Below are 27,500 nucleotides of genomic sequence, written 5' to 3'. Positions count from 1 at the left end.
TCGGCTCAGAGAAACAAACCACATGTGTTTCTATGACGAATCAATGCTGATCAAAACCCGATGACGCGATCACATTCACTACGGAGCCTCTGAATGTCCAAACCAGATTAAATATGAATATATGATGCCACATGAAAGCCACTAATCTCCTCTTTACTGGACTTTTTAAAGCATACAGATTTGATTAGCGGTTCAAAAGTTATTAAACATTTAAAGAACAACAGCGGCTGTATAGTATAGGTCAAGTCAAAGTTATTTGTATAACACTTTTCACTTTACACATTGTTTCAAAGTAGCTTTACATAATGAATAATGATGTTTGTTTATAATACCTTAACGTCGCATTTAGCAGATCAGAGCTGAGTGATAATATAGTTTATATTTTGCAGCAAAATAAACAATCAAGCAGTTTAGATTTGCTATATAGTTTAATAATACAGTTTATGGCGATATAAACAGTAATGCTGTGAAGATTTGCTTAAATAGTTTATGGTAGTATTTTGCATGTATGCAGGAAAAGTAGGATGTACTAAAGATCCATCTTTTAATATATCGCTGGTAAATTTTCTTTATTATTATGATTATCATCAACCCTCTTATTTTAGCTTTTGCATTTTATTGTTGTAAAACACATTGGTCAAATTGCATTGTTTTTAAAGGGATAGTTCACCCAAAAAGTATCATTCTGTCATCATTTTCTCACGTCGTTCCAAACCCGTAAGACTTCCGCTCATCTTCGGAACACAAATGAAGATATTTTAAATTAAATTGAAAGTCTGTTCACCCAAATCTCTGATTCAAACGTTCCATATGAATCGGGAGGTTTAATCCAAATCCCAGACTCGATCACTTTATATGATGAACAGATTTAATTTCGATTTCTTCGCATATAAACACTCAAGTATGAAACGGAAAGCACTCAAACGGAAGCTCAATCGTACTTAACCTATTCTTATGGATTTATTTTATGAATAGACTTTCAATGGAGAGACAGAAATCTCTCAGATTTCATAAAAAATATCTTAAATTGTGTTCCAAAGGCAGAGGTGGACAAAGTACACAACTTCCTTACTTGAGTAAAAGTACAGATACTACTGGTCAAATATTACTCCGTTACAAGTAAAAGTTGTAAAGACAGATTTTTACTTAAGTAAAAGTACAGAAGTACTCATTTTTAAAAGTACTTAAGTATAAAAGTAAATGTCAATGCATTGTTTTATTATTGTTGCATGTTATAGCCAATTTACAGTATCTTATGCCTCTGAATCTCTGCCTGCCGATCCTCATATCAATATCACATTTATCTCTATAACACAGTTCCAGTCGTGGGATTGAATATGTCACTCAATAACGTCCACAATGGTTTCGGACCACTGATCTATATATAATGACATCTAATGTCATTATATAGATCAGTGTTTCGGACACACAAATGGCTTTTCCCAGTTTTTTGGCTTTTAGTGTGAATATGTTAGCCTTGTTATCTATAAGCTAGTGTGCTCCAAAACAATGACAATATTCGCATTTAGAAGACCAAACCCAACGTTGAAAATTAAAATCATGTTGATGTCAGAATCCAATGTCAGATTGACGTTAATCTCCACCGTTGGACAGACGTTGTATTGTGGTGGAAAATCAGTTGACATCAGAAACCAACATCAGTCGAGTTCTGACGTCAACCAGACTTTCATTTACAACCAAACTCATCCCTGACGTTACTACTTTCTACTCGAGGACCTTGACAGAAATGTAGTGGAGTAAAAAGTACGATATTTGTCTCTTAAATGTAGTGAAGTTAAAGTAAAAGTTTCCAGAAAAAATAATACTCAAGTAAAGTACAGATACTCAAAAAGTGTACTTAAGTACAGTACTCAAGTAAATGTACTTTGTTACTGTCCACCTCTGTCCAAAGGTGAACAAAAGTCTTATGGGTTTGGAACTAGGGATGCACGATGTATCGGACACCATATCGGTATCGGCCGATATATTATCATTTTTAATGTTATCGTTATCGGCCTGATAAGAACATTTTGCCGATATATTAAAGCCGATAAATAATAATTAATTCCTTCTGCTGAGACGCTTCAGATGCATTTTGTCATATAGTCTACATAAAATTATAATGAGAATAACATTATAATTGTGTGATTGGGACTTAAGACTTGTTTTTGTAATCAGGCTCTGAAAAATTTGGATTTAGATTTATCTGCCAATATATCGGTTATCAGCTTTCAGATATATAGAACTATCGGTTATTTTCATATCATGCATCCCTGTTTGGAACGACATGAGGCAGAGTAAATGATGACAGAATTTAAATTTTTGGGTGAACTATCCCTTCAAATTAAACTGACAGTCCTTTTTCTTCTCCCAGTTGATATGGAAGAGCCTCCCAGCAACTCCGATGGTTTACAGCCTCCGGATCTGTCTGTCCTTCCCAACATCTTCGATCTGACGCGGAACACGCGTGTCGTGCAGACGCCGGGCTGGTTCGTCAATCCTGGGACCAGCAACGGGACGATTCTTCCCGAGAATGACTCTGATCCGCTTCCCACAGAGCAGATCCAACCGGACGATGCGTTTTCCAACACGACCGTCATGCTATCGTATCTGAGCCGGTCGCACGTCTTCTCGGAGCATTCTCCGGTTTACGGGGTTCCTTCGGCGTTCCTTCGTGCCTATGATCCCGGGAAAGACATGGGAGACGCGGCGCTCCCGGTGGATGTGGATCAACACTGTCTCCAGCAAGTGTCCGTTCCGGTCGGATTAGCATCTTGCGAGCCGTTCGGCTTCATGTCGCCGGCTCAAGTTGTGGAGAATGTGGCGGCGTTCTGCTATCTTCAACAACCTCCGGATATGGAAAACCTAGCTTTGGAAACACTCAAGTCTTTACAAGCCGATCCCGGCGAGTGCAGGTTTCCCATCAGCGTAGATGATCTTCAGAATGGAGCTGCTAATGCCCTGTGGAACGTCGGACCTTTCGAGGGAGGATACCCGGAGGACAACGACACGGATCCAGAGGGATTGTGTCCGAATGCAAACCCGGAGCTCGTCTTTCTTATCTCCAGATCCAAGGAGCCGGTCGTTTTACCAAACGAACCGGGAGCCGTGAGCTTCGCTGTGTCGTTAAACCAAGACTTCATTGGTCCATTAGATCCCGAATCAACTTCAGTAGAGCAAATGGAGAATGTGTTGACTGATCCCGAATCAACTTCAACAAGTCAAATGGAGAATGTGTTGACTGATCCCGAATCAACTTCAGGGGAGCAAATGGAGAATGTATTGACTAATCCCGAATCAACTTCAGTAGAGCAAATGGAGAATGTGTTGACTGATCCCGAATCAACTTCAACAAGTCAAATGGAGAATGTGTTGACTGATCCCGAATCAACTTCAACATGGCGAATGGAAAATGTATTGACTGATCCCGAATCAACTTCAACCTTTCAAATGGAGAATGTGTTGACTGATCCCGAATCAACTTCAACCGTTCAAATGGAGAATTTGTTGACTGATCCCGAATCTTCTTCAGTAGAGCAAATGGAGAATGTGTTGACTGATCCCGAATCAACTTCAACCTTTCAAATGGAGAATGTGTTGACTGATCCCGAATCAACTTCAACCTTTCAAATGGAGAATTTGTTGACTGATCCCGAATCAACTTCAACCTTTCAAATGGAGAATTTGTTGACTGATCCCGAATCTTCTTCAGTAGAGCAAATGGAGAATGTGTTGACTGATCCCGAATCAACTTCAACCGTTCAAATGGAGAATTTGTTGACTGATCCCGAATCTTCTTCAGTAGAGCAAATGGAGAATGTGTTGACTGATCCCGAATCAACTTCAACCTTTCAAATGGAGAATGTGTTGACTGATCCCGAATCAACTTCAACCTTTCAAATGGAGAATGTATTGACTGATCCCGAATCAACTTCAACCTTTCAAATGGAGAATGTGTTGACTGATCCCGAATCAACTTCAACAAGTCAAATGGAGAATGTGTTGACTGATCCCGAATCAACTTCAACAAGTCAAATGGAGAATGTGTTGACTGATCCCGAATCAACTTCAGGGGAGCAAATGGAGAATGTATTGACTAATCCCGAATCAACTTCAGTAGAGCAAATGGAGAATGTGTTGACTGATCCCGAATCAACTTCAACAAGTCAAATGGAGAATGTGTTGACTGATCCCGAATCAACTTCAACATGGCGAATGGAAAATGTATTGACTGATCCCGAATCAACTTCAACCGTTCAAATGGAAAATGTGTTGACTGATCCCGAATCAACTTCAACCTTTCAAATGGAGAATGTGTTGACTGATCCCGAATCAACTTCAACCTTTCAAATGGAGAATTTGTTGACTGATCCCGAATCTTCTTTAGTAGAGCAAATGGAGAATGTGTTGACTGATCCCGAATCAACTTCAACCTTTCAAATGGAGAATGTGTTGACTGATCCCGAATCAACTTCAACCTTTCAAATGGAGAATGTGTTGACTGATCCCGAATCAACTTCAACATGGCGAATGGAAAATGTATTGACTGATCCCGAATCAACTTCAACCTTTCAAATGGAAAATGTATTGACTGATCCCGAATCAACTTCAACCTTTCAAATGGAGAATGTATTGACTGATCCCGAATCAACTTCAACAAGTCAAATGGAGAATGTGTTGACTGATCCCGAATCAACTTCAACAAGTCAAATGGAGAATGTGTTGACTGATCCCGAATCTTCTTCAGTAGAGCAAATGGAGAATGTGTTGACTGATCCCGAATCAACTTCAACAAGTCAAATGGAGAATGAGTTGACTGATCCCGAATCAACTTCAACCTTTCAAATGGAGAAAGAGTTGACTGATCCCGAATCAACTTCAACCTTTCAAATGGAGAATGAGTTGACTGATCCCGAATCAACTTCAAGTCAAATGGAGAATGAGTTGACTGATCCCGAATCAACTTCAACCTTTCAAATGGAGAATGTGTTGACTGATCCCGAATCAACTTCAACAAGTCAAATGGAGAATGTGTTGACTGATCCCGAATCAACTTCAACAAGTCAAATGGAGAATGTGTTGACTGATCCCGAATCAACTTCAACAAGTCAAATGGAGAATGTGTTGACTGATCCCGAATCAACTTCAACCTTTCAAATGGAGAATGTGTTGACTGATCCCGAATCATCTTCAGTAGAGCAAATGGAGAATTTGACCGATCCAGAATCAACTTCTGTAGAGCAAATGGAGAATGTGTTGACTGATCCCGAATCAACTTCAACAAAGCAAATGGAGAATGTGTTGACTGATCCCGAATCAACTTCAACAAGTCAAATGGAGAATGTGTTGACTGATCCCGAATCATCTTCAGTAGAGCAAATGGAGAATTTGACCGATCCAGAATCAACTTCTGTAGAGCAAATGGAGAATGTGTTGACTGATCCCGAATCAACTTCAACAAAGCAAATGGAGAATGTATTGACTGATCCCGAATCAACTTCAGTAGAGCAAATGGAGAATGTATTGACTGATCCCAAATCTTCTTTAGTAGAGCAAATGGAGAATGTATTGACTGATCCCGAATCAACTTCAACAAGGCAAATGGAAAGTTTGTGGACTGATCCCGAATCAACTTCAGGAGGGCAAATGGAGAATGTGTTGACTGATCCTGAATCAACTTCAGGAGAACAAATGGAGAATGTGTTGACGAGCGGAGAAGCAGTTGATGCGAAGCAAAAGCAAGAAAAGGAGTCTGATCTCACAACAGAATTGTCCTGCGACAAACCAACCGAGTCCATCAACGGTGAATCTGCAGAAACAAACATGGATGCGTTCAAAACAAGCAATGTTTTATCTTCGCTCGCCACCAAGAAGACGTTCGAGAGGAAAAAACTTCCTCCGAGAGCCCGGAGAGGCATAAGGATGGGAGCCATTGTTCAAACAATCCAACCCACCAGGTACAAATCGAGTCGCGTACGTGCAATAAAACCTCAGGCGAGGAAGTCCAAGAAAAACAAGTCCTCCACTGTGCTGGAAAGGGTGCATGATGATGCCGAAGAAAAGGCGGCATTGCGTTTACAGAAAGAACAAACAGAAATCAGACGCTCACGGAGATGCCAAGAAAGATCTACCTCATCTTCTGCAAAGACTTTAGATGCATGTTACCAATCAGCAAAGAAAAAGACAAGAAACTGTCATTCCGTACCAATCAGTCGCCCTGAAATCCCACGAAAAGAAACGACCGCTCACAAACGTCCAACTTCTGCGAAGAAATCTCACGCTAGCAAAAGGAAACGAAAGAAACACAAAAGCAAAGTTGACCACACGTCCTTTTTCCAACCGCAGGAACCCGAGATTAAACTCAAATGTCTGAACTGCAAGGAAGAGAAGAAGGAGGTTCGGGACGAGAGCTTTTCGCCGTATGTACGCGTGCATCTCAAGGACTTTCCCACCTGTACGGTTGTGAACGATCCGGAGAGCAAGCGTGGGAAGCGTTCGGCGTCTGCTGGGATTGTTTCGGGAATGATGCCTGCGAATCCGGGACTGCAGTACGGTCGGGTTTGCGCGGACGGCTCGCGGAACGACGTGCTAGTTTGCTGTCTGTGCGGGGGATCGTCGAACACGAACGACCTTGGAGACTTGCATGGGCCGTATTTCCCTGAAGGCTACAAATCGGCCTCCAAAGTCATTCCCAATTCATTAGAGGAGGATAATAGTGACTCGGATCCGTCTTCTAGAGGCAATTGGACGAACTCTTTCCGCGAGTCGAGATGGAACGAGCCGTGTACTAGTCCAACAGCGAAGAAACCTAAGATGGACGCCGCCACTGATTGGTTTAGCCCTCCTGTGGTTCCTCTTGACGCTAACGAACACTGGCTCCACCAGGACTGTGCCGTATGGGCCACCGGCGTCTTTCTGGTTCGGGGGAAACTCTACGGGCTGGAGAAAGCCGTCAGGTTGGCGAAAGTGTCGGTAAGATTTTGGATACACGGATTCTTTAAAGGGATAGTTCACCCAAAAATGAAAATTAGCCCATGATTTACTCACCCTCAAGTCATCCTAGGTGTATATGACATTCGTCTGTCAGACGAATACAATCAAGAGTTATATTTAAAAATGTCTTTGCTCTTCCAAGCTTTAAATTTGGAGGCAATGGGTATATTTTTTTGGAAGTCCATCAACGCGCATCTATTCATGATTAAAGTGCATCTATCCATCATAAAAGTGCATCTGTCCATCATAAAAGTGCATCTATCCATCATAAAAGGTCATATATCCATCATAAAAGTGCATCTATCCATCATAAAAGTGCATCTATTCATTATAAAAGTGCATCTATCCATCATAAAAGTGCATCTATGCTTCATAAAAGTGCATCTATCCATGATTAAAGTCTATCCAGCAGACGCCCTACGCAAGTCGACTTGCGCCAAAAGAGTAACACTTGATGATGTGTGACGTAGATGTAAGAGTAGCGTAAGCTTTGAGTTTCTCGCGGTTCAAACACACAGGGCTGGGCATCCGCGTTCGTCATTACGTTGTGCGTCAAGTTCAAGGGTTACTCTTTTGCTGTAAATTGTTGCGTACAGCCGTCTGTTTGAAGTTAGTTATTTTAGTCGATAAAGTATTAAATATGGATATTTCTCTTTTTTTCAAGATTTATTTTTGGCCGTTTTTGCCTTTTATTAGGATAGGACAGTAGCTAGACAGGGAGAGAGAGGGGGGACGGGATCGGGGAAAGGTCCACGAGCCGGGACTCGGACTCAGGTCGCCTGAAGCACAACGATGCTACATTTTGGCACACTTGCACCACGAGGCTATCGGCGCCAACAAATATGGATATTTTTCTTACATGAACGCATCGCTTCACTTCAGAAGGCCATTATTAACCCCCCAGAGCATTTATGATGGACGGATGCACTTTTATGATGGACAGATGCACTTTTATGATGGACAGATTCACTTTTATGATGGATAGATGCACTTTTATGATGGATTTATGCACTTTTATGATGGATAGATGCACTTTTATGATGGATAGATGCACTTTTATGATGGATAGATGAGCTTTTATGATGGATTTATGCACTTTTATGATGGATAGATGCACTTTTATGATGGATAGATTCACTTTTATGATGGATAGATTCACTTTTATGATGGATAGATGCACTTTTATGATGGATTTATGCACTTTTATGATGGATAGATGCACTTTTATGATGGATAGATGCACTTTTATGATGGATTTATGCACTTTTATGATGGATAGATTCACTTTTATGATGGATAGATGCACTTTTATGATGGATAGATGCACTTTTATGATGGATTTATGCACTTTTATGATGGATAGATGCACTTTTATGATGGACAGATTCACTTTTATGATGGACAGATGCACTTTTATGATGGACAGATGCACTTTTATGATGGACAGATGCACTTTTATGATGGATATATGCACTTTTATGATGGATAGATTCACTTTTATGATGGATAGATGCACTTTTATGATGGATATATGCACTTTTATGATGGATAGATGCACTTTTATGATGGACAGATGCACTTTTATGATGGATAGATGCACTTTTATGATGGATAGATTCACTTTTATGATGGATAGATTCACTTTTATGATGGATATATGCACTTATGATGGACATATGCACTTTTATGATGGATAGATGCACTTTTATGATGGATAGATTCACTTTTATGATGGATAGATTCACTTTTATGATGGATATATGCACTTATGATGGACATATGCACTTTTATGATGGACAGATGCACTTTTATGATGGATAGATGCACTTATGATGGACATATGCACTTTTATGATGGATAGATGCACTTTTATGATGGATAGATTCACTTTTATGATGGACATATGCACTTTTATGATGGATAGATGCACTTTTATGATGGATAGATTCACTTTTATGATGGACAGATGCACTTTTATGATGGATAGATGCACTTATGATGGACATATGCACTTTTATGATGGATAGATTCACTTTTATGATGGACAGATTCACTTTTATGATGGATAGATGCACTTTTATGATGGATAGATGCACTTATGATGGACATATGCACTTTTATGATGGATAGATGCACTTTTATGATGGATAGATGCACTTATGATGGACATATGCACTTTTATGATGGATAGATGCACTTTTATGATGGATAGATTCACTTTTATGATGGACATATGCACTTTTATGATGGATAGATGCACTTTTATGATGGATAGATTCACTTTTATGATGGACAGATGCACTTTTATGATGGATAGATGCACTTATGATGGACATATGCACTTTTATGATGGACAGATTCACTTTTATGATGGACAGATTCACTTTTATGATGGATAGATGCACTTTTATGATGGATAGATGCACTTTTATGGACTTCCAAACAAATATACCCATTGAATCCCATTATAAAGCTCAGAAGAGCCAGGATATTTTTTTATATGACTCAGATTGTATTCGTCTGACAGAGTGTCATATACACCAATGATGGCTTCAGGGAGAGTAAATCATGGGCTAATTTTTTTTTTTTTTTTGGTGACATATCCCTTAAGATCAAACGCTCGCTGCAATAATGACACTCAATTGTTTGTTTCTCCAGGTTTGTTCGACTTGCCAAAAACGGGGAGCAACGTTAGGATGCGTTTTCAAAGGCTGCCTGAACAAGTATCACTACATGTGTGCGGTTCAGTCAGGTGAGAGACACGGCAATGTTGCACAATACACGCGTGTTGTAGGGTTAATTTTGCCAGATAATTTTTAAATATTCTTAAAGTCCTCCTGTAGTCAATAAAACTCATCTTTGATCACCAAAATGACATATTTAAAAAATGTTTCCCTCGAAAATAAAGTCTTCATGCCTTAAAATATCTTGAATGTAACTCGACACCCTTGCCTCATTTAGTATGCGTGGTTCTATGAATATGCAAATGAGCCCCGCCTCCACTCACTCACTCACTCAGAGATCCACTGGTTGACGATCACACGTTGATCTGATTACATGCATTACGTGCGCGTGCATGCGTGTGTGTGTGCGCGTGCGCGTGTGCGTGTGTGTGTGTGCGTGTGTGCGCGCGTGCGTGTGTATGGAAACACACACGGGTAATAAGCGTGTGAATCTGCATGAAGGAAATGATGTAATAGTGTGTCTTCTTAGTGACAGTGGAGACAACAGTTGATGTTTTAGCAGTTATTGAATTCAGAACAACACTGAGGTTTCAGAGCATCTATCCTCTTTAATGTGTGTGTGTATATATATATATAATGTATTGTGTGTTTATTTTATGTTTTTATATTAAGTGTTATGAGTTGGATTGGAAAGATAATCTTACATTAGAGATTTTCATGATGATTTGCTGTACTCTTCCTCCTCTTCAGGACTGACTGATGTGTGTTTCCTCTTCTATATTATAGGTTGTGTATTAAATGAGGATAATTTCTCCATGAAATGCAGAAAGCACAAGGTATATGTATAATTGTTTTCTACCTTTTTCTAGATGACAATGTAAAATATTTAAAGTCCCCCTGTAGTCAATCATTTTATCCCTTAAAACATCTCTGATCACCAAAATTACATATTTAAAGTTTTTTCCTTGAAAAATGTCTTCATGCCTTAAAATATCTTGAATGTAACTCGACACCCTTGCCTCATTTAGTATGCGCGGTTCTATGAATATGCAAATGAGCCCCGCCTCCACTCACTCAGAGATCCACTGGTGGACGATCACACGTTGATCTGATTGGTCAAGGTAGTGTGTGACGTCAGAAACACCAGCGATTTCAAACCGTGTGTTTGAGACTGTCTTTGGTTCTCTGCAGTTTTAAGCAGAAAATACTCAGCAATGCTGTCCACTTATGAACTTACACATGTGTGTGTTAAAGCAGATTAATAACTCCACATACACACATAAACTACATTAACAGCTGGATTTTCACCACAGGGGGACTTTAAGTCTTAGATTTGTTTATTTTTGATTGAGTATTTTCAAGTTAAGATGCTCAATGTTGTGTTGTTGTGTCCTGTGTTCCTGCATCAGAACAAGTCCATTAAAGGATCATCATATGGTCAGATCAACAGGTGACCCTGGAGGACGAGGTTTGAGCTCTACATGCGGTTTCTTTTGCACTACATGCACATCAATCACACGTTTTTATGTTTAGTTAGATTCCCTCTCTTTTATGTTTATATATGTAATTTAACACAAATCACATTTAGACAAAATCAGTGGAAAAGTCACTTTTTATTATTACATTCAAAAATAATGTCAAATATCATTAAACAAAACATTTACAAACATCATAACACTATAAACGTATTTTAGTCCTCACTCCAGCAAATCCATTTAGTAGTATTCAAGGAACATTTACACAGTAACTTCTGGTGACGTTTGTTAATGCATTAAAGGGGTCATGACATGAGAAACCAAATTTGCCTTGATCTTTTGGTATATAAGAGGTCTTTGTACCATTAAAACGTCCTGCAAGTTTCATAGCTTAAGACGTCCTCCCCATTATAAACGAATCATTTATTTAATCAAGCTCTAAATACAGCTCGTTCTGGATCCATGGTAAGAAGTGACGTCACGGTGCGAAGTGACGTACCAGCGTTTGCATATAGACCGCCTCCAGCACAAGACAACTACGCTTAAAGCGCAAGACAACTACGCTCATTTCGTATCGTTGTCGCGCCCGCGCGCCGCGCGCCTCAAGTGTTCAGTCGACGGAGAGCGAGTGGGTCTCTGTGTACAGGGAGATTACGATGCCGCAGATGTGCTGTTCCTGGCTGTGGACAAACAACATCTTTGAATACGCTGCGAAAGATCCAGTCGTCAGGGAAAAATGGATGCACTTTATTTTTTGCGGACGTCTCAGTCACGGCAGTGTTAGTTTAAGCGTTTGTTCTATACATTTTAAGGATGACTGTTTTGAGCTTTGCCAGAAAACTGTTGCTCAAAGATAAGTCCGTGCCGACTATGGGCTCAATAACGACGACGCAAACTTACTTTTTACCATGGCTAATATAAACACATTTGTATAAGAGAATCTTGAAAATATGTCGCCTTTCTAGTAGGCCTACATGTGATAGAAAATTAAAAATGTTGCCTTTATCAATGCTGCATCTTCAAAGATGGCCTGTCTGTGCATGCATTTTTTTCCGTGGTACACCCTATCATTTCATTGGAATTAGTTAGCAAATGAACCTATAGGATAATTATGCAACAATAATCCGTTTTCAAGTGTCTCGGGTTAATTTTTTTTTATTAATTCAAAATAGTTTCACTTTCCATGTGGACACGGGCTGATCCAGTCTTCGTTGTTGTGGTGATGGTTAATTTTCCTCTGATTCTGGCTCAAACATAATAAGGTTTTATCATTGCAAGAGCCATCGCTTCGCATGCATCACCCGCTATTAAACAGTTACGCCGAATCCGCAAATGTTCTGGCTGGGGGCGTTAATAATTGATGCATAGGCACTGACGTTAGCCAATCATAACAGTGGGCGTTAACACTGAACTCTTAAAGGGGAAACACACCCAAAACAGACTGTTTGACTCAGAGGATGAGAAACAGGGTGGGAAAAGGTCATAAATCACTACATTTTAAAAGTTTTTTGTAAAAAAAACTATAGTAATACTATAATTGCACCTAAGGGAACATAATAATAAAATAAAAAAAACCATGTCATGACCCCTTTAAGGAGACACTACAGGTGAATAGGGTAATATTTTTAACTAGCAGATATCACCATGAAACTTTCCCAGTTGATCACCTACATTAAGATGAGAAAAAAATGTATTACAAGTTTTCTGTAATTTAATGTTTAAATATACAAATTAGGCAATATCTAAGTAAATATGCGCTAATTTGCATATATTTTAAAAAAGAAATCTGAGTATTGGATAAAGCCAGGTTAAAATGTATTTTTTCATTGTGTTCACATATTAGATGGGGGAAAATGACGGAGGGATTTATGGATATACATTTGTTCTCCTGTAAATCAGAATATTCTGTCAATAGCCTTAAAAAAATGATTTTCGCCATGTTTTTTGGAATAAAATGTTATATAAATCAGGCTAGGAATAATATATTTACAAATCCCTCTGTAAATGTCTTCATAATATAACTAGGCTCAAGACTGGAAGGTTTGGTGTATATCGGTGCGACTGAAGTGGAGATCTCGGACTTGGAGAATGAGAGAAAAGTCATTTTGAGAAAACGGCCTTTAAAGATTTATCATCAGCCAATGAGATTGCGCATTCAGCCCTTTTATTTTCACGATTGGTTGCTGATAAAAAGGAAATGACCATATTTGGATCCGACAGCATTGTACAGGAGAGAGAGAGCTTTCTAACGGTGTGTGAGATTAAAGGAAGCAGACAGAGATGTTGATTTATAACGCCAACTTTTGTTGAATTTCTGAGAAATCTACAGACGCAAACAGAGAAAGTTAGTAAAATAAAGACCTAAATGTGTATTTCTGACTTTTCTTAACCACAAGTCTGAAAGAAGACATGTTATTGAAGACAAATATCCCAAAATCTCAAAATTGACCAGTGAAAAAACCCGATGTTTTTGCCAGCCGTGTCTCGCATTAATAATGAGCGTCACATTAGCTCAGATCCACTGAATAATATTAACAGATATAACTTCGGTAAATGTTGAAATTAATATTCTTTAGAAGTGTTTTGTTGTTAGTTCATGTTAAAAGTGCTTTGAGTACGCAGAAAAGCACTATATATACATTTAACGAATTATTATTATTAATAATAACTTTCCTCGCCATTGACAGACTTTTCCAGCTTTCTGTGTTTCCTCTGTAATACTGTAGGGGGCGCTATTGCACATCTCCTGAAGGAGTTCAGAATCTCCTGATCAAACACATGATTATATGCATATGCAAAATAACCCATCATCAACATTAAACCGCATATAAATCAGTTTTGATCAACTTTCTGAATATGATCCAGATGTTTTCTTTGACAAAACGTGATTTTGCTCAAAATGGTGCTTTTTAATGAAACTCGCATTCAAGTGTTGTTAATAAAAGAATGCATGAAGCTTAAATTAAACGGGTTTATCTGTTTAAAAGGAGAGGCTCTGTTCTCTCTTTTGAGATATGGCATGTTCAGATATATTCATACAGCAAAATATTCTGGGGGCCATGAATGAAACTTTTATGAAAAAAAAAAAAAATGCTAGCGGGGAGAGAGTTCACTAATGTACTTACTAATGTTAACCAATGAAAACGTATTATTGTAAAGTGTTGCCGCTATTCAGAAAAGAACAGGTATAAAAAATACAAACATAAATTATAGTGGGATTTATTATAAGCGCCAATATTACATCTAAACTGAAACTACTGGCGTAAAAATATGCACTGTAATTTAAATGAAATTAAAATAAACGTGGCTCACACTTCTCAAATATAAATGTGTGTGTGTTTTATTTTCAGCCTCTTCGTCGTCCCCATAGAGAGCGCTTGACCTCTGACCTCCAGCAGCGTGGCCTGATGACCCTGTGCACTTCTCCACATCGGCCACTGGCTCACACACACACACACACACTGCAGGAGTCCCAGAGTCTCGGAGCACAGACAGCGGATCACCGGTCAATATGCTTCTTCACAATATGGGTTTTCATATTTATATCTGGGTTATATAATAATTCTTTTTTTAAATCAATTTTTCCGTTTATTCTGTCTTAATTTATGAACTGAATTTGAAATGTACAGCAATCCCCTCTTCATAATCATCACTATATAAGTGAAGTGGTTTATGCAAGCAATTTCGTCAAGGGCACTTTGTGTAAAAAATGTGTACAAAAAATTAGATTTTTTGTTTGTTTTGAAGATTATCTTATTAATTTCTGAATTCAAGGCCAAAATTCTGGTGTTTAATCACCAATTCTTCCTGTTCGACGTCACATTTACACACTTCATGTTTTACATGAAGACTTTCCTCTGAACGTGTATCCACATTTAATGTGCATTTTCAGCTGCATTAATTATGATTCACAATTATTGTGCGAAACGCTGAATATTAGTGTTGTTCCGCACTGCCAGTGGATTCTCTCGTTGGCTCTGTGCGCTGGGATACGTCTCTGAAACCGATCATAAGACGTTATCTTGATGACTTGAAGGAAAGTTCATGTTAGTTTTCTCATCTTTGACTTCAGAAAGCATTCATTAATAAGCAAAGTATATTTCCATTCAACATTTGTGAAATGCTGAACTTCTTATTTTATATTAAAAGTGGGTTTCTTCATGTGTTGCTGCCTTACTAAGAGACAAATCAGTGCATTTATGATTTTTACCCAAGAAGCACTTGTTATATTTGCAGTGAGAGACACCGGGATGTTGAGACACAGTGCATTAAAGTGTAGTTTGAGAAGAATCTCTGATGTGCCAAACTTCTGTTCTCTACAAATATTGTGTATTTTCTAGAACTTGAATGAATTGTTTTAGCATCACACCAAATGCACCAGAAACCAGTTTTGTTGGCGTTGTGTTTCTCAAATGTCTTTAAATCTTAATCTCAGGGTTCTTTTGTGTTGTTGTCCACATTCTTACCCCCAAAATGTATTTATCTTGAACTGACTAAAGCGAGCTGGTCAGCGTAATAAACTGGCTTCTCTTATTTTGCCTAACGCTGCTGGTCTCACACTCATTTGCTCATTGATATATGACTATGTACACCTACATATCATTTTCCTGTGTGTATACATGTTTTTAGCCAGAGACTCAAACAAACACGTGCACATTTTAGTCGAGATTTATTTCCGAATAAATCTGAGCTTACAGGAAGACAGTTGTATTGCAAAGACAGGATCTAGACGGGTTTCAGAGTTTATCACCGACAGCTAAAAACCAAACCCAGCGTGACCGGGGCAGAATCTCCAGGTTTGCATTGGTCACTAACATAAAAGCGTGTTCAGGAAGTGTAGTTGAGCAGTTGCACGCATACGATATGCAAGAACATGATATTAATGTTCTTCTGGACTTCTGATGCACAGTGACAGGACTAGCTTTCACTCCCAGTACATGTGGAGCTCATGCAGACGTGTAGCGTACGCTAAGCTAACACTTACAGTAAGGTTCATTTAGTTAATATGAACAATACTTCACCATTTATTCATCTTAGTTCATATTAATTTCAACATTTACTGAAATTAATTAGTTTGTTTTTGTTAACATTAGTTAATGCACATGTATTTTTATTAAGTAACATGAACAAAGATTAATAGTGTAAACATTGCTAATTGTTAGTTAATGAACTAATGAACCTTATTGTAAGGTGTTAACAATAAAACACACAAAGACAAACTATAGTAATTCCAATAAAACACGTTGTGCTCAAGTCCTCCGCCCAGCTAACACAGTCCCGTTGAGTTCTGAAAGCGCGCGCCGTTACGGAATGTTGCATTTTATTGGAACGTTCGTTTTGAAAGTTGTCTGAACATTCTAAAATAAGTTCTAAGTAACATTATTATTTTTAAAACACTCCATGAATGATGTCGAGGTTTTGCAGACATTATAGCTTTGAAATGATGTGTAATGTGAAAAGCGCTATTCAAATAAACATGAATTGAATTAAATAACAATAAACAAACGTTCTATTAATGTTACCGGAAGAATGTTTGTTCGTAACTTTGAGAGAACGTTCTGAGACGTCCGGTTAGCTGGGAACTTTTCATGAAGACTTCCCGTTCATCCTGACCCAGACATCAACAGTGTCGGCCCACGTCTGGCACACATGTACCGGATCTGGGCCACGTCTGGCACACATGTACCGGATCTGGGCCACGTCTGGCACACATGTACCGGATCTGGGCCACGTCTGGCACACATGTACCGGATCCAGCCATGTACCGGATCTGGGCCACGTCTGGCACACATGTACCGGATCTGGGCCACGTCTGGCACACATGTACCGGATCTGGGCCACGTCTGGCACACATGTACCGGATCTGGGCCACGTCTGGCACACATGTACCGGATCTGGGCCACGTCTGGCACACATGTACTGGATCTGGGCCACGTCTGGCACACATGTACCGGATCTGGGCCACGTCTGGCACACATGTACCGGCTCTGGTCCACGTCTGGCACACATGTACCGGATCTAGGCCACGTCTGGCACACATGTAGCGGATCCAGCCATGTACCGGATCTGGGCCACGTCTGGCACACATGTACCGGATCTGGGCCACGTCTGGCACACATGTACCGGATCTGGGCCACGTCTGGCACACATGTACCGGATCTGGGCCACGTCTGGCACACATGTACCGGATCCAGCCATGTACCGTATATGGGCCACGTCTGGCACACATGTACCGGATCTGGGCCACGTCTGGCACACATGTAGCGGATCCGGGCCACGTCTGGCACACATGTACCGGATCTGGGCCACGTCTGGCACACATGTACCGGATCTGGGCCACGTCTGGCACACATGTACCGGATCTGGGCCACGTCTGGCACACATGTACTGGATCTGGGCCACGTCTGGCACACATGTACCGGATCTGGGCCACGTCTGGCACACATGTACCGGCTCTGGTCCACGTCTGGCACACATGTACCGGATCTAGGCCACGTCTGGCACACATGTAGCGGATCCAGCCATGTACCGGATCTGGGCCACGTCTGGCACACATGTACCGGATCTGGGCCACGTCTGGCACACATGTACCGGATCTGGGCCACGTCTGGCACACATGTACCGGATCTGGGCCACGTCTGGCACACATGTACCGGATCCAGCCATGTACCGTATATGGGCCACGTCTGGCACACATGTACCGGATCTGGGCCACATCTGGCACACATGTACCGGATCCAGCCATGTACCGGATCTGGGCCACGTCTGGCACACATGTAGCGGATCCGGGCCACGTCTGGCACGCGTGGAATACACATGTACCGGATCCGGGCCGACACTGTTGATGTCTGGGGACTGGGGAGCTGAAAATGATGGGTTCAGTAGATGACAGCAGATGTGTTTCACACGCACAGGCTTTATCAGGTAGTTCTTGATCTCAGTGAGAAATAAACAACAACAACAACAACAACAGCAGAATACAAACACGACAACAAAACGAACGGTTCATTTGGCTGGCTTGATGTTTTGCCCTATGTCATCTACTAAAAATTTCACTCTGAAACATTATGCAAGAAATTGTGACGGCAAAAAAATTCATTACATCAATTCTCACAAATCTTAAAACACTTGTTTTCAATGTTTTCATCATGCAGTTATTACTATGTTTGCTCGCGCACATCTGCGCTCTTTGTTTTGCATTTCAGTTTAAACCAGTGTAGAAAATATATAAGAGAATACTTTAAAGGGGGAACACCAGACAAACAATAGTATAGGCAAAAAATGTCTTTTCAACCTGTCAAACGGATGGATATTGTATGGTTTTTTTTTTGCAACAGAAATATCATAAAGCAATCACAGCCAAACTCTGAGAAATACTCTAAAACATCATGAATAAACGTCCATAATTTTCAATGAATGTTCGTCGAAGCAGCCGACCATCAGCCACGTTAAAAATAAGTTTGGCACAACTGTGCTAAAGTACTAAAATTAAATAAAAAATATTGATGTTTGTTCATCAACTTAAAAATATATATATTTCTGCATACTAGGAATCCTGATAAATTAAGAACAATTAATTAAAAACAACAGTCTACAAGTCAATTTATAAACACATGCAATATCTTCCACACGTCCAATGTCAGCTCGGGAACCCTTTCGTTAGTTGCACGTCCTGAACATTAAATAAATCAGGATTTAAATAACTAAACATCTAATTCGTACGCGGCAAATCTCGAACACGCATTCATAAGTTCACCATCCGCTCTCATAAACGTCCCAGTTCTCGTTCTCACTGTTCGCTTGTTCACAGAAATGATATTGATGAATTCCTCACAAGAATGAAGATCCCAGATATTCTCCTCTATTTTTTTGCTTCATATATTGCTTTAGAGATTTGTGGGAAGCCCTCGTATTTCTTCCCGAGCCGGAAGTGGATTCAAGCTTTCGATCCACTCGTTTATTGTTGAATTGCGCGGTATCTCACAGTCTCAGTGCGTTTCTTTGCAGACCGTTTCTAAACACGCACATCTCAGTCAGGAATGTTAGTGGAGCGACCGGAGAATCAAACCGACACCGAACACAAACTAAGGGTTCGTTTACACGACAACAACTAAACACGGAAATGTTTTTCTTCGCGTTTTTCTCGTACAGACGACAACGTTGTTCACACGGATCCATGAAAAAGACTAACTTTTAGTTGAAAACATTGTCGTGTAAACGACCCCTTAATTTGTCTTCTTTTTTTGCGTTTAAAGATGCGCTCACATTTATCGTTGTTCAGCGAATTTTCGCGGGCGAAACGCAGTCATTTCAAAAGGAATCCACGTCATGGGAATTTCGCGTGAGGTTGAAAGATTTCTCACATTTTCAAGTTTGTCACGTGAATTCGGCGTAACGAATTCGAACTGACGAACGAACAGAAAGTTTGGTTTGAAAGCGACTTCTGTGTGAGCGGTTTCTGACGATAAACAACTGACATTTTCGCCCATTCAATTCTGCTGAATTAACGCTAATGTGACTGGAAGCCCATTTTCATCACGTACGAAAAAAGTATTTTGTAAATCATAACATAAAATGTCAAACTGTATACTAAGTCATAATTATGAGATTACTTGAAATAATGACCACAGTCGAAATTCTGACTTAAGTCATAATTTAGATTTATGTCATAATAATGACCTTTTAAGTCTTAATTTTGACTTTTTATGTCAGAATTTCCACTTGGTCAATTTTTACTTACAAGTTCATAATTTCGACTTTTTATGTCAAAATTATATTTTGTATATACAGTCAAAATTATGACATTTGAGAGACATTTGAGACATTATGGCTATTATACTTAAGTCATAATTTCGATTTATGTCATAATTATGACGTTTTAAGTATAATAGCCATAATGTCTCAAATGTCATAATTTGAACGGTGTATATATAAAATATAATTTTGACATAAAAAGTCGAAATTATGAACTTCTAAGTAAAAATTGCCCAAGTGGAAATTCTGACATAAAAAGTCAAAATTCAGACATAAAAGGTCATATTTATAAAAGTGAGCCGAAACCATGACAACAAGGCCTGGTTTCACAGACAAGTTAACACAAGATTAGGCCTAAATTCAATTAGGACATTTAAGTGGCTAAACTTTTAAGACATTTAAGGAACTAAAAACACTTCTGATGTGCATCTTGAGACGAAACAGCGGCACTGACATATTTTAATATATGCTTTCAGTTAAAACAGATCAAACATGCATTTTAGTCTGAAACTAGACTCAAGCCTTGTCTGTGAAACCAGGGGTAGAAGTCGCAATCATGATAATTATGATTGATCATAATCATTTTTATTTCATAATCTACATTTTTTAAATCTCATATCTATGATTAGTCATAATTATAACTGTCATAATTTTGTCTTTAATCTCATAATGATGACTTAGTACATAATAAATGTGACTTTTTGTCATAATTATGAGTCAGTACATCATTATTATGCCTTTTTATCTCATAATTAATAGGGATGTACCGATATGACCATTTTGGCCGATAACCGATCATTTTTTTATAGTTCAAAAAGCTGATAAATGATATATTGGCGGATAAATCTACATTTTTCAGAGCCTGATTACAAAGTCTCATCATGTCCCAATCACACAATAATAATATTCTCATTATAATGTTATGTAGCCGATATTACAGACTTGCGCTGCACAATTTTCCGTTTTGAAGTGATTTCAATCATATTTCAAGCAATTCAAAAGCATCATGTTGAACAGGAAATAATACACTATTTATCAGCTTTAATATATCGGCCAAATGTTCTTATCAGGCCGATAACGATAAAAATGAACATATATCGGCGGATACCGATATAGTGGCCGATATATCGGTCATCCCTAAACATAATATTCACAAAAGCACGGCGGTGTAAACGGGCTTCCATATAATCGCGCTGTACTACGTCCCCGTTCATTGGTCTTGCGCATGCGTGTGTGTTCACACACAGATCTCGATGGGCGTGGTGACGAGGATCCGGCTGCTCGCTGGACTGTCCCGGGCCGAGCGCTCGAAGCTGTTGGTGGACGAGACGGAGCTGTTGGTGGACACCGATGTGAAGAGGTGCGCCGGTCCCGACTCCGCGCCGATGCTCTTCGAAGCCTTCGGGGACAAGCTCTGCTTCTTCATGCGGTCCGCGAGCAGCTCCTCCTCCTCGGATGAAGAGTTCAGCGCCGACTGATGATGGTTCTCCCCGCTCTTCCCGTCCAGCATCCAGCGGTACCTGAAGTGCTCCAGTACTTCCTTAACGGAGCATCGGCGTTCCTGCTCCAGCGCCAGGAGCTTTCTGAACATGCGGAGGGCTTCGTCCGTGAAGCGACGCCATTGAGACGGAACCGAATTGGTTCGCCGTCTCTGCCAGCGCACAAACTCCTCGTAGAAGGAGTCGGGAGGCATGGCCTTTTCCCACGGGAAGTTCCCGGTGAGCATGCAGAAGAGGAGCACTCCGAAGGCCCACACGTCTGTGCTGTAGTCCACGCTGAATCCCTCGTGCTTGGACGAGTCGCAGAGCTCCGGTGCCGTGTACGGGATGGTGCCGCTCACGCGCTTCACCGGAGAACCGGAGCGCCGAGTCATGCCGAAGTCCGAGAGCTTGACCTTACGACACTCCTTGTCGAAGATTAGGATGTTCTCGGGCTTGATGTCTCTGTGCACCAGCTTCTTGGAGTGGAGATAGTCCAGAGCGATGGCCACCTGATTGACACAGCGCTTCGCCACCGGCTCCGGGAGACCCACCTGTGCACAAACACACCGATCATCAGAGGAATAATCAATAATCAAGAGGAATAATCAATAATCAGAGGAATAATCAATAATCAGAGGAATAATCAATAATCAGAGGAATAATCAATAATCAGAGGAATAATCAATAATCAGAGGAATAATCAATAATCAGAGGAATAATCAATAATCAGAGGAATAATCAATAATCAGAGGAATAATCAATAATCAAGAGGAATAATCAATAATCAGAGGAATAATCAATAATCAGAGGAATAATCAATAATCAAGAGGAATAATCAATAATCAGAGGAATAATCAATAATCAAGAGGAATAATCAATAATCAGAGGAATAATCAATAATCAGAGGAATAATCAATAATCAGAGGAATAATCAATAATCAAGAGGAATAATCAATAATCAGAGGAATAATCAATAATCAAGAGGAATAATCAATAATCAGAGGAATAGTCAATAATCAGAGGAATAATCAATAATCAGAGGAATAATCAATAATCAAGAGGAATAATCAATAATCAGAGGAATAATCAATAATCAAGAGGAATAATCAATAATCAGAGGAATAGTCAATAATCAGAGGAATAATCAATAATCAGAGGAATAATCAATAATCAAGAGGAATAATCAATAATCAGAGGAATAATCAATAATCAAGAGGAATAATCAATAATCAGAGGAATAATCAATAATCAGAGGAATAATCAATAATCAAGAGGAATAATCAATAATCAGAGGAATAATCAATAATCAGAGGAATAATCAATAATCAGAGGAATAATCAATAATCAGAGGAATAATCAATAATCAAGAGGAATAATCAATAATCAAGAGGAATAATCAATAATCAGAGGAATAATCAATAATCAAGAGGAATAATCAATAATCAGAGGAATAATCAATAATCAGAGGAATAATCAATAATCAAGAGGAATAATCAATAATCAAGAGGAATAATCAATAATCAGAGGAATAATCAATAATCAGAGGAATAATCAATAATCAGAGGAATAATCAATAATCAAGAGGAATAATCAATAATCAAGAGGAATAATCAATAATCAGAGGAATAATCAATAATCAAGAGGAATAATCAATAATCAGAGGAATAATCAATAATCAGAGGAATAATCAATAATCAAGAGGAATAATCAATAATCAAGAGGAATAATCAATAATCAGAGGAATAATCAATAATCAGAGGAATAATCAATAATCAGAGGAATAATCAATAATCAGAGGAATAATCAATAATCAAGAGGAATAATCAATAATCAGAGGAATAATCAATAATCAGAGGAATAATCAATAATCAAGAGGAATAATCAATAATCAGAGGAATAATCAATAATCAAGAGGAATAATCAATAATCAGAGGAATAATCAATAATCAAGAGGAATAATCAATAATCAGAGGAATAATCAATAATCAGAGGAATAATCAATAATCAGAGGAATAATCAATAATCAAGAGGAATAATCAATAATCAAGAGGAATAATCAATAATCAGAGGAATAATCAATAATCAAGAGGAATAATCAATAATCAGAGGAATAATCAATAATCAGAGGAATAATCAATAATCAAGAGGAATAATCAATAATCAAGAGGAATAATCAATAATCAGAGGAATAATCAATAATCAGAGGAATAATCAATAATCAGAGGAATAATCAATAATCAGAGGAATAATCAATAATCAAGAGGAATAATCAATAATCAGAGGAATAATCAATAATCAGAGGAATAATCAATAATCAAGAGGAATAATCAATAATCAGAGGAATAATCAATAATCAAGAGGAATAATCAATAATCAGAGGAATAATCAATAATCAAGAGGAATAATCAATAATCAGAGGAATAATCAATAATCAGAGGAATAATCAATAATCAGAGGAATAATCAATAATCAAGAGGAATAATCAATAATCAGAGGAATAATCAATAATCAGAGGAATAATCAATAATCAAGAGGAATAATCAATAATCAGAGGAATAATCAATAATCAAGAGGAATAATCAATAATCAGAGGAATAATCAATAATCAAGAGGAATAATCAATAATCAGAGGAATAATCAATAATCAAGAGTGATTATAATCAAATTCAATTCACATTTATTTGTATAGCGGTTTTCACAATACACATCGTTCCAAAGCAGCCTTACACCTTCTCCTAACCAGATGCGATGCAATAAGATTCCTGCGACAAATAATTTGTCTGTCTACACTAAACGCGACGCGACTGCGAGATGCGTAAAAATCAATCAGAACCCACAGGTGGGCGGAGTCTCATGGCGACAGCACAGCCAATCAGAACAGTGTGTGGGCGGAGTTCCACGGCGAGTGCACAGCCAATCAGAACAGTGTGTGGGCGGAGTTTCACGGCGAGTGCACAGCCAATCAGAACAGCGTGTGGGCGGAGTCTCGTGGCGAGTGCACAGCCAATCAGAACAGCGTGTGGGCGGAGTCTCGTGGCGAGTGCACAGCCAATCAGAACAGCGTGTGGGCGGAGTCTCGCGGCGAGTGCACAGCCAATCAGAACAGCGTGTGGGCGGAGTCTCTGCAGCGAGTGCACAGCCAATCAGAACAGTGTGTGGGCGGAGTTCCACGGCGAGTGCACAGCCAATCAGAACAGCGTGTGGGCGGAGTCTCGTGGCGAGTGCACAGCCAATCAGAACAGCGTGTGGGCGGAGTCTCGCGGCGAGTGCACAGCCAATCAGAACAGCGTGTGGGCGGAGTCTCTGCGAGTGCACAGCCAATCAGAACAGTGTGTGGGAGGAGTCTCGCGGTGAGTGCACAGCCAATCAGAACAGCGTGTAGGCGGAGTCTCGCGGTGAGTGCACAGCCAATCAGAACAGTATGTGGGCGGAGTCTCGCAGCGAGTGCACAGCCAATCAGAACAGTGTGTGGGAGGAGTCTCGCGGCGAGTGCACAGCCAATCAGAACAGCGTGTGGGAGGAGTCTCGCGGCGAGTGCACAGCCAATCAGAACAGCGTGTGGGCGGAGTCTCTGCGAGTGCACAGCCAATCAGAAGGTGAATTATCCAGCGTTGCTTTTACAGCTCAAAGCTGGAGCACTAATGATATTCACAGTCACATGACACGCTTTTAACATTAAATAAAGCAAATAAACAGCGCCTGAGATTATCATCGCCACACTTTGTGTTTGTTGCTCCAGCGCGACGCCGCAGAAAAATAGAAACCGTTTCTACAATAGAATCGTCGCGTGACGCCGGCGCGGCCGGTTAGCACAACAACTCTCATTAACATGGAAAAGAACATTTTACCGCGTGTTGTGACGGTGTTACAGAAAATCCACAAGTCCACATTACAATTTGGAGTGATCTCTGTTATGTGTTATGTGAAGTTATGTATTTCAGAAATGTACATATGCAAAATCACAGTTAGCAAAACATTTATTAATTAAACAATGTAATAATTTAAGGCAGAAACAATGAGCTCACTGAAGTAATGAATACTTGTTTGTTAACAAACATAAGCAATAATCAGAGTAATAATCAATAATGGGAGTGATTCGTTGCTGGGATTCCATTTCCACAAACTATCTTTATTTTATTTTATTTTATTTTATTACACCCTATTTTAGAGTTTTCTGGACACGGGCCGTGATAATTGGGGGCTCGTCCGGGATCAAACAGAACAAAGAAGGAGAGAAAAAGAACACAGTGCGATAGAAAAGACACATGAACACCGGTCGTAACACACCGACACAACATTTAATTTAATATTCAACACTGTTATTGATCTCCTGCATTGATAGCAGTATATGAGAACTGAACTGAGCTGGACGATGACATCACGGTTTTCTCCAGAACGGCCATATATATATATAAATTAACTAAATGAATGATTTACTGTTATCTCTGTAAAGCTGCTTTGAAACTATCAGTATTGTAAATGCCAGGACAGACAGACGCCGTTTGCAGTGTCATTTTTTTAAGATTTAAGGAAACCATAAAAATGTCCCTTACAAAGATTTTAAAAAGTCCCTGATTTTGAGAGAACTGTTGCTTTATTGATCATTAAATGATTGTGATCACCTGTGGTGGAATGATATCAAACAGATCTCCGGACGGCGCGTATTCCTGTGCGAACACATAGTACTCGTCCGTCTCGAACGCGATGCCGAACATGTTGATGATGTAGGGACACGGAGACACGTAGAGGGAGACGCTGTACTCGCGCACGAAGCTCTTCAGCTTGGTCGTCTTCTTCTTCAGAAACTTCAGCGCCATCTTGGCTCCTGTAGATCGAGGAGAGAAGATCATGCCAATTAGAGCTTTATCGCTTTTAGATTATAAACCTTACAGCGTACACAACAGCAATGCATTTACACGTAGACCATGAGCCTGAACACAATGGACTACTTTACAAGCACTTTAATATTCAATGACAAAAATAAATACAAATATCTTTTTCATCCGACATATTTCATCAAGTGTTATTTTATAATAATATTGTGAGTTAGATTTAATTTTTGCATTTTCTCTTTTCATTTTAAGTTGACTAATTTTGTTGTGTGTGTTTGTCATTTTCATTCATTTGAGTTCTTTTTATATATTTGACTCTTATACTTGATGACTATAGACTACACTTGTTTTGTTTCCGACTGAATTAGTGTTTTGAATGAATTGGATAAGTAAATTATTCAATGAAACAGTCAATTCCCAAATAAATTAATGTTTATGAATGATCTTAAATTGAACGATTCAATGGGTCACGTTTCATTTTCTGAATGAATACGTGTTTTCTAACATGATTGGTTGAATGAATGATTCAGTGACTTATTCATTATGTCGTCTGTCGCCACTTACTGGAGTAATGATGTTTATTAATGCTTTCTTGTGGCTCTAACTGTAGAGCGCTTGCAACGCCAAGGTCACGGGTTCGATTCCCAGGGAAAGCAAGAACTGGTAAGAATGTAAATGTGTAGCTTGAAATACAATGTAAGTCGGTTTGGATAAAAGCGTCTGCCAAATGCATAAATGTAAATTAAGCTATATTTTTATTTTAGTACATTCAATTTAAACAATTTTTTTTTATTTCAGTTAACGTCCCCCTGTAGTCTATAATTTGTATCCCTTAAAACATCTTTGATCCCCAAAGTTTTTTTTCCTTTAAAATATTGTCTTCATGTCTCGACACCCTCGCCTCATTTAGTATGCGTGGTTCTATGAATATGCAAATGAGCCCCGCCTCCACTCACTCACTCACTCAGAGATCCACTGGTGGACGATCACACGTTGATCTGATTGGTCAAGGTAGTGTGTGACGTCAGAAACACCAGCGATTTCAAACCGTGTGTTTGAGACTGTCTTTGGTTCACTGCAGTTTTAAGCAGAAAATACTCAGCAATGCTGTCCACTTATGAACTTACACATGTGTGTGTTAAAGCAGATTAATAACACCACATACACCACAGGGGGACTTTACTTGATTATGTTTTAGGATTTGATCTGAAGGATCAGTAGCCGATAGTAGCGGTGTGGACTGGTCTGTACCTCTGCTCTTATGGATGACGAGGTCCACCT

At 39.3% G+C, this 27,500-nt stretch overlaps 2 protein-coding genes across 4 annotated transcripts in view; one reads left to right on the top strand and one right to left on the bottom strand.

Annotated features, from left to right (window-relative positions):
- The window catches only part of LOC306989316 (uncharacterized protein), a 17,762-nt gene extending 2,070 nt beyond the window's left edge, over positions 1-15,692 (top strand). For 2 of the 3 annotated variants that reach the window (XM_079594889.1, XM_079594890.1), the window contains exons 2-6: positions 2,375-6,972; positions 9,652-9,745; positions 10,464-10,513; positions 11,087-11,145; positions 14,503-15,692. In XM_079594889.1, the coding sequence (XP_079451015.1) occupies positions 2,380-6,972; positions 9,652-9,745; positions 10,464-10,513; positions 11,087-11,131 (4,782 nt within the window). In that variant the 5' untranslated portion in view covers positions 2,375-2,379 and the 3' untranslated portion in view covers positions 11,132-11,145; positions 14,503-15,692. The remainder of the gene's footprint in view (positions 1-2,374; positions 6,973-9,651; positions 9,746-10,463; positions 10,514-11,086; positions 11,146-14,502) is intronic. The other variant, XM_079594891.1, reaches the window with a different exon arrangement.
- A 4,381-nt stretch (positions 15,693-20,073) lies between these two features.
- Positions 20,074-27,500, bottom strand: part of bsk146 (brain specific kinase 146) — a 15,008-nt gene continuing 7,581 nt past the window's right edge. The window contains exons 2-4 of the mRNA XM_079594888.1: positions 27,471-27,500; positions 26,010-26,212; positions 20,074-21,938 (exon numbers count right to left, since the gene is read on the bottom strand). The exon at positions 27,471-27,500 is cut by the window's right edge and continues 168 nt beyond it. Of these exons, the coding sequence (XP_079451014.1) occupies positions 21,144-21,938; positions 26,010-26,212; positions 27,471-27,500 (1,028 nt within the window). The 3' untranslated portion in view covers positions 20,074-21,143. The remainder of the gene's footprint in view (positions 21,939-26,009; positions 26,213-27,470) is intronic.

The sequence above is a fragment of the Phoxinus phoxinus genome (genome assembly GCF_949152265.1).
Source record: "Phoxinus phoxinus genome assembly, chromosome: 21".
NCBI lineage: Eukaryota > Metazoa > Chordata > Actinopteri > Cypriniformes > Leuciscidae > Phoxinus > Phoxinus phoxinus.
The sequence above is the reverse complement of the archived record's forward strand: the minus strand, read 5'-3'. Positions and strand labels throughout refer to the sequence as shown.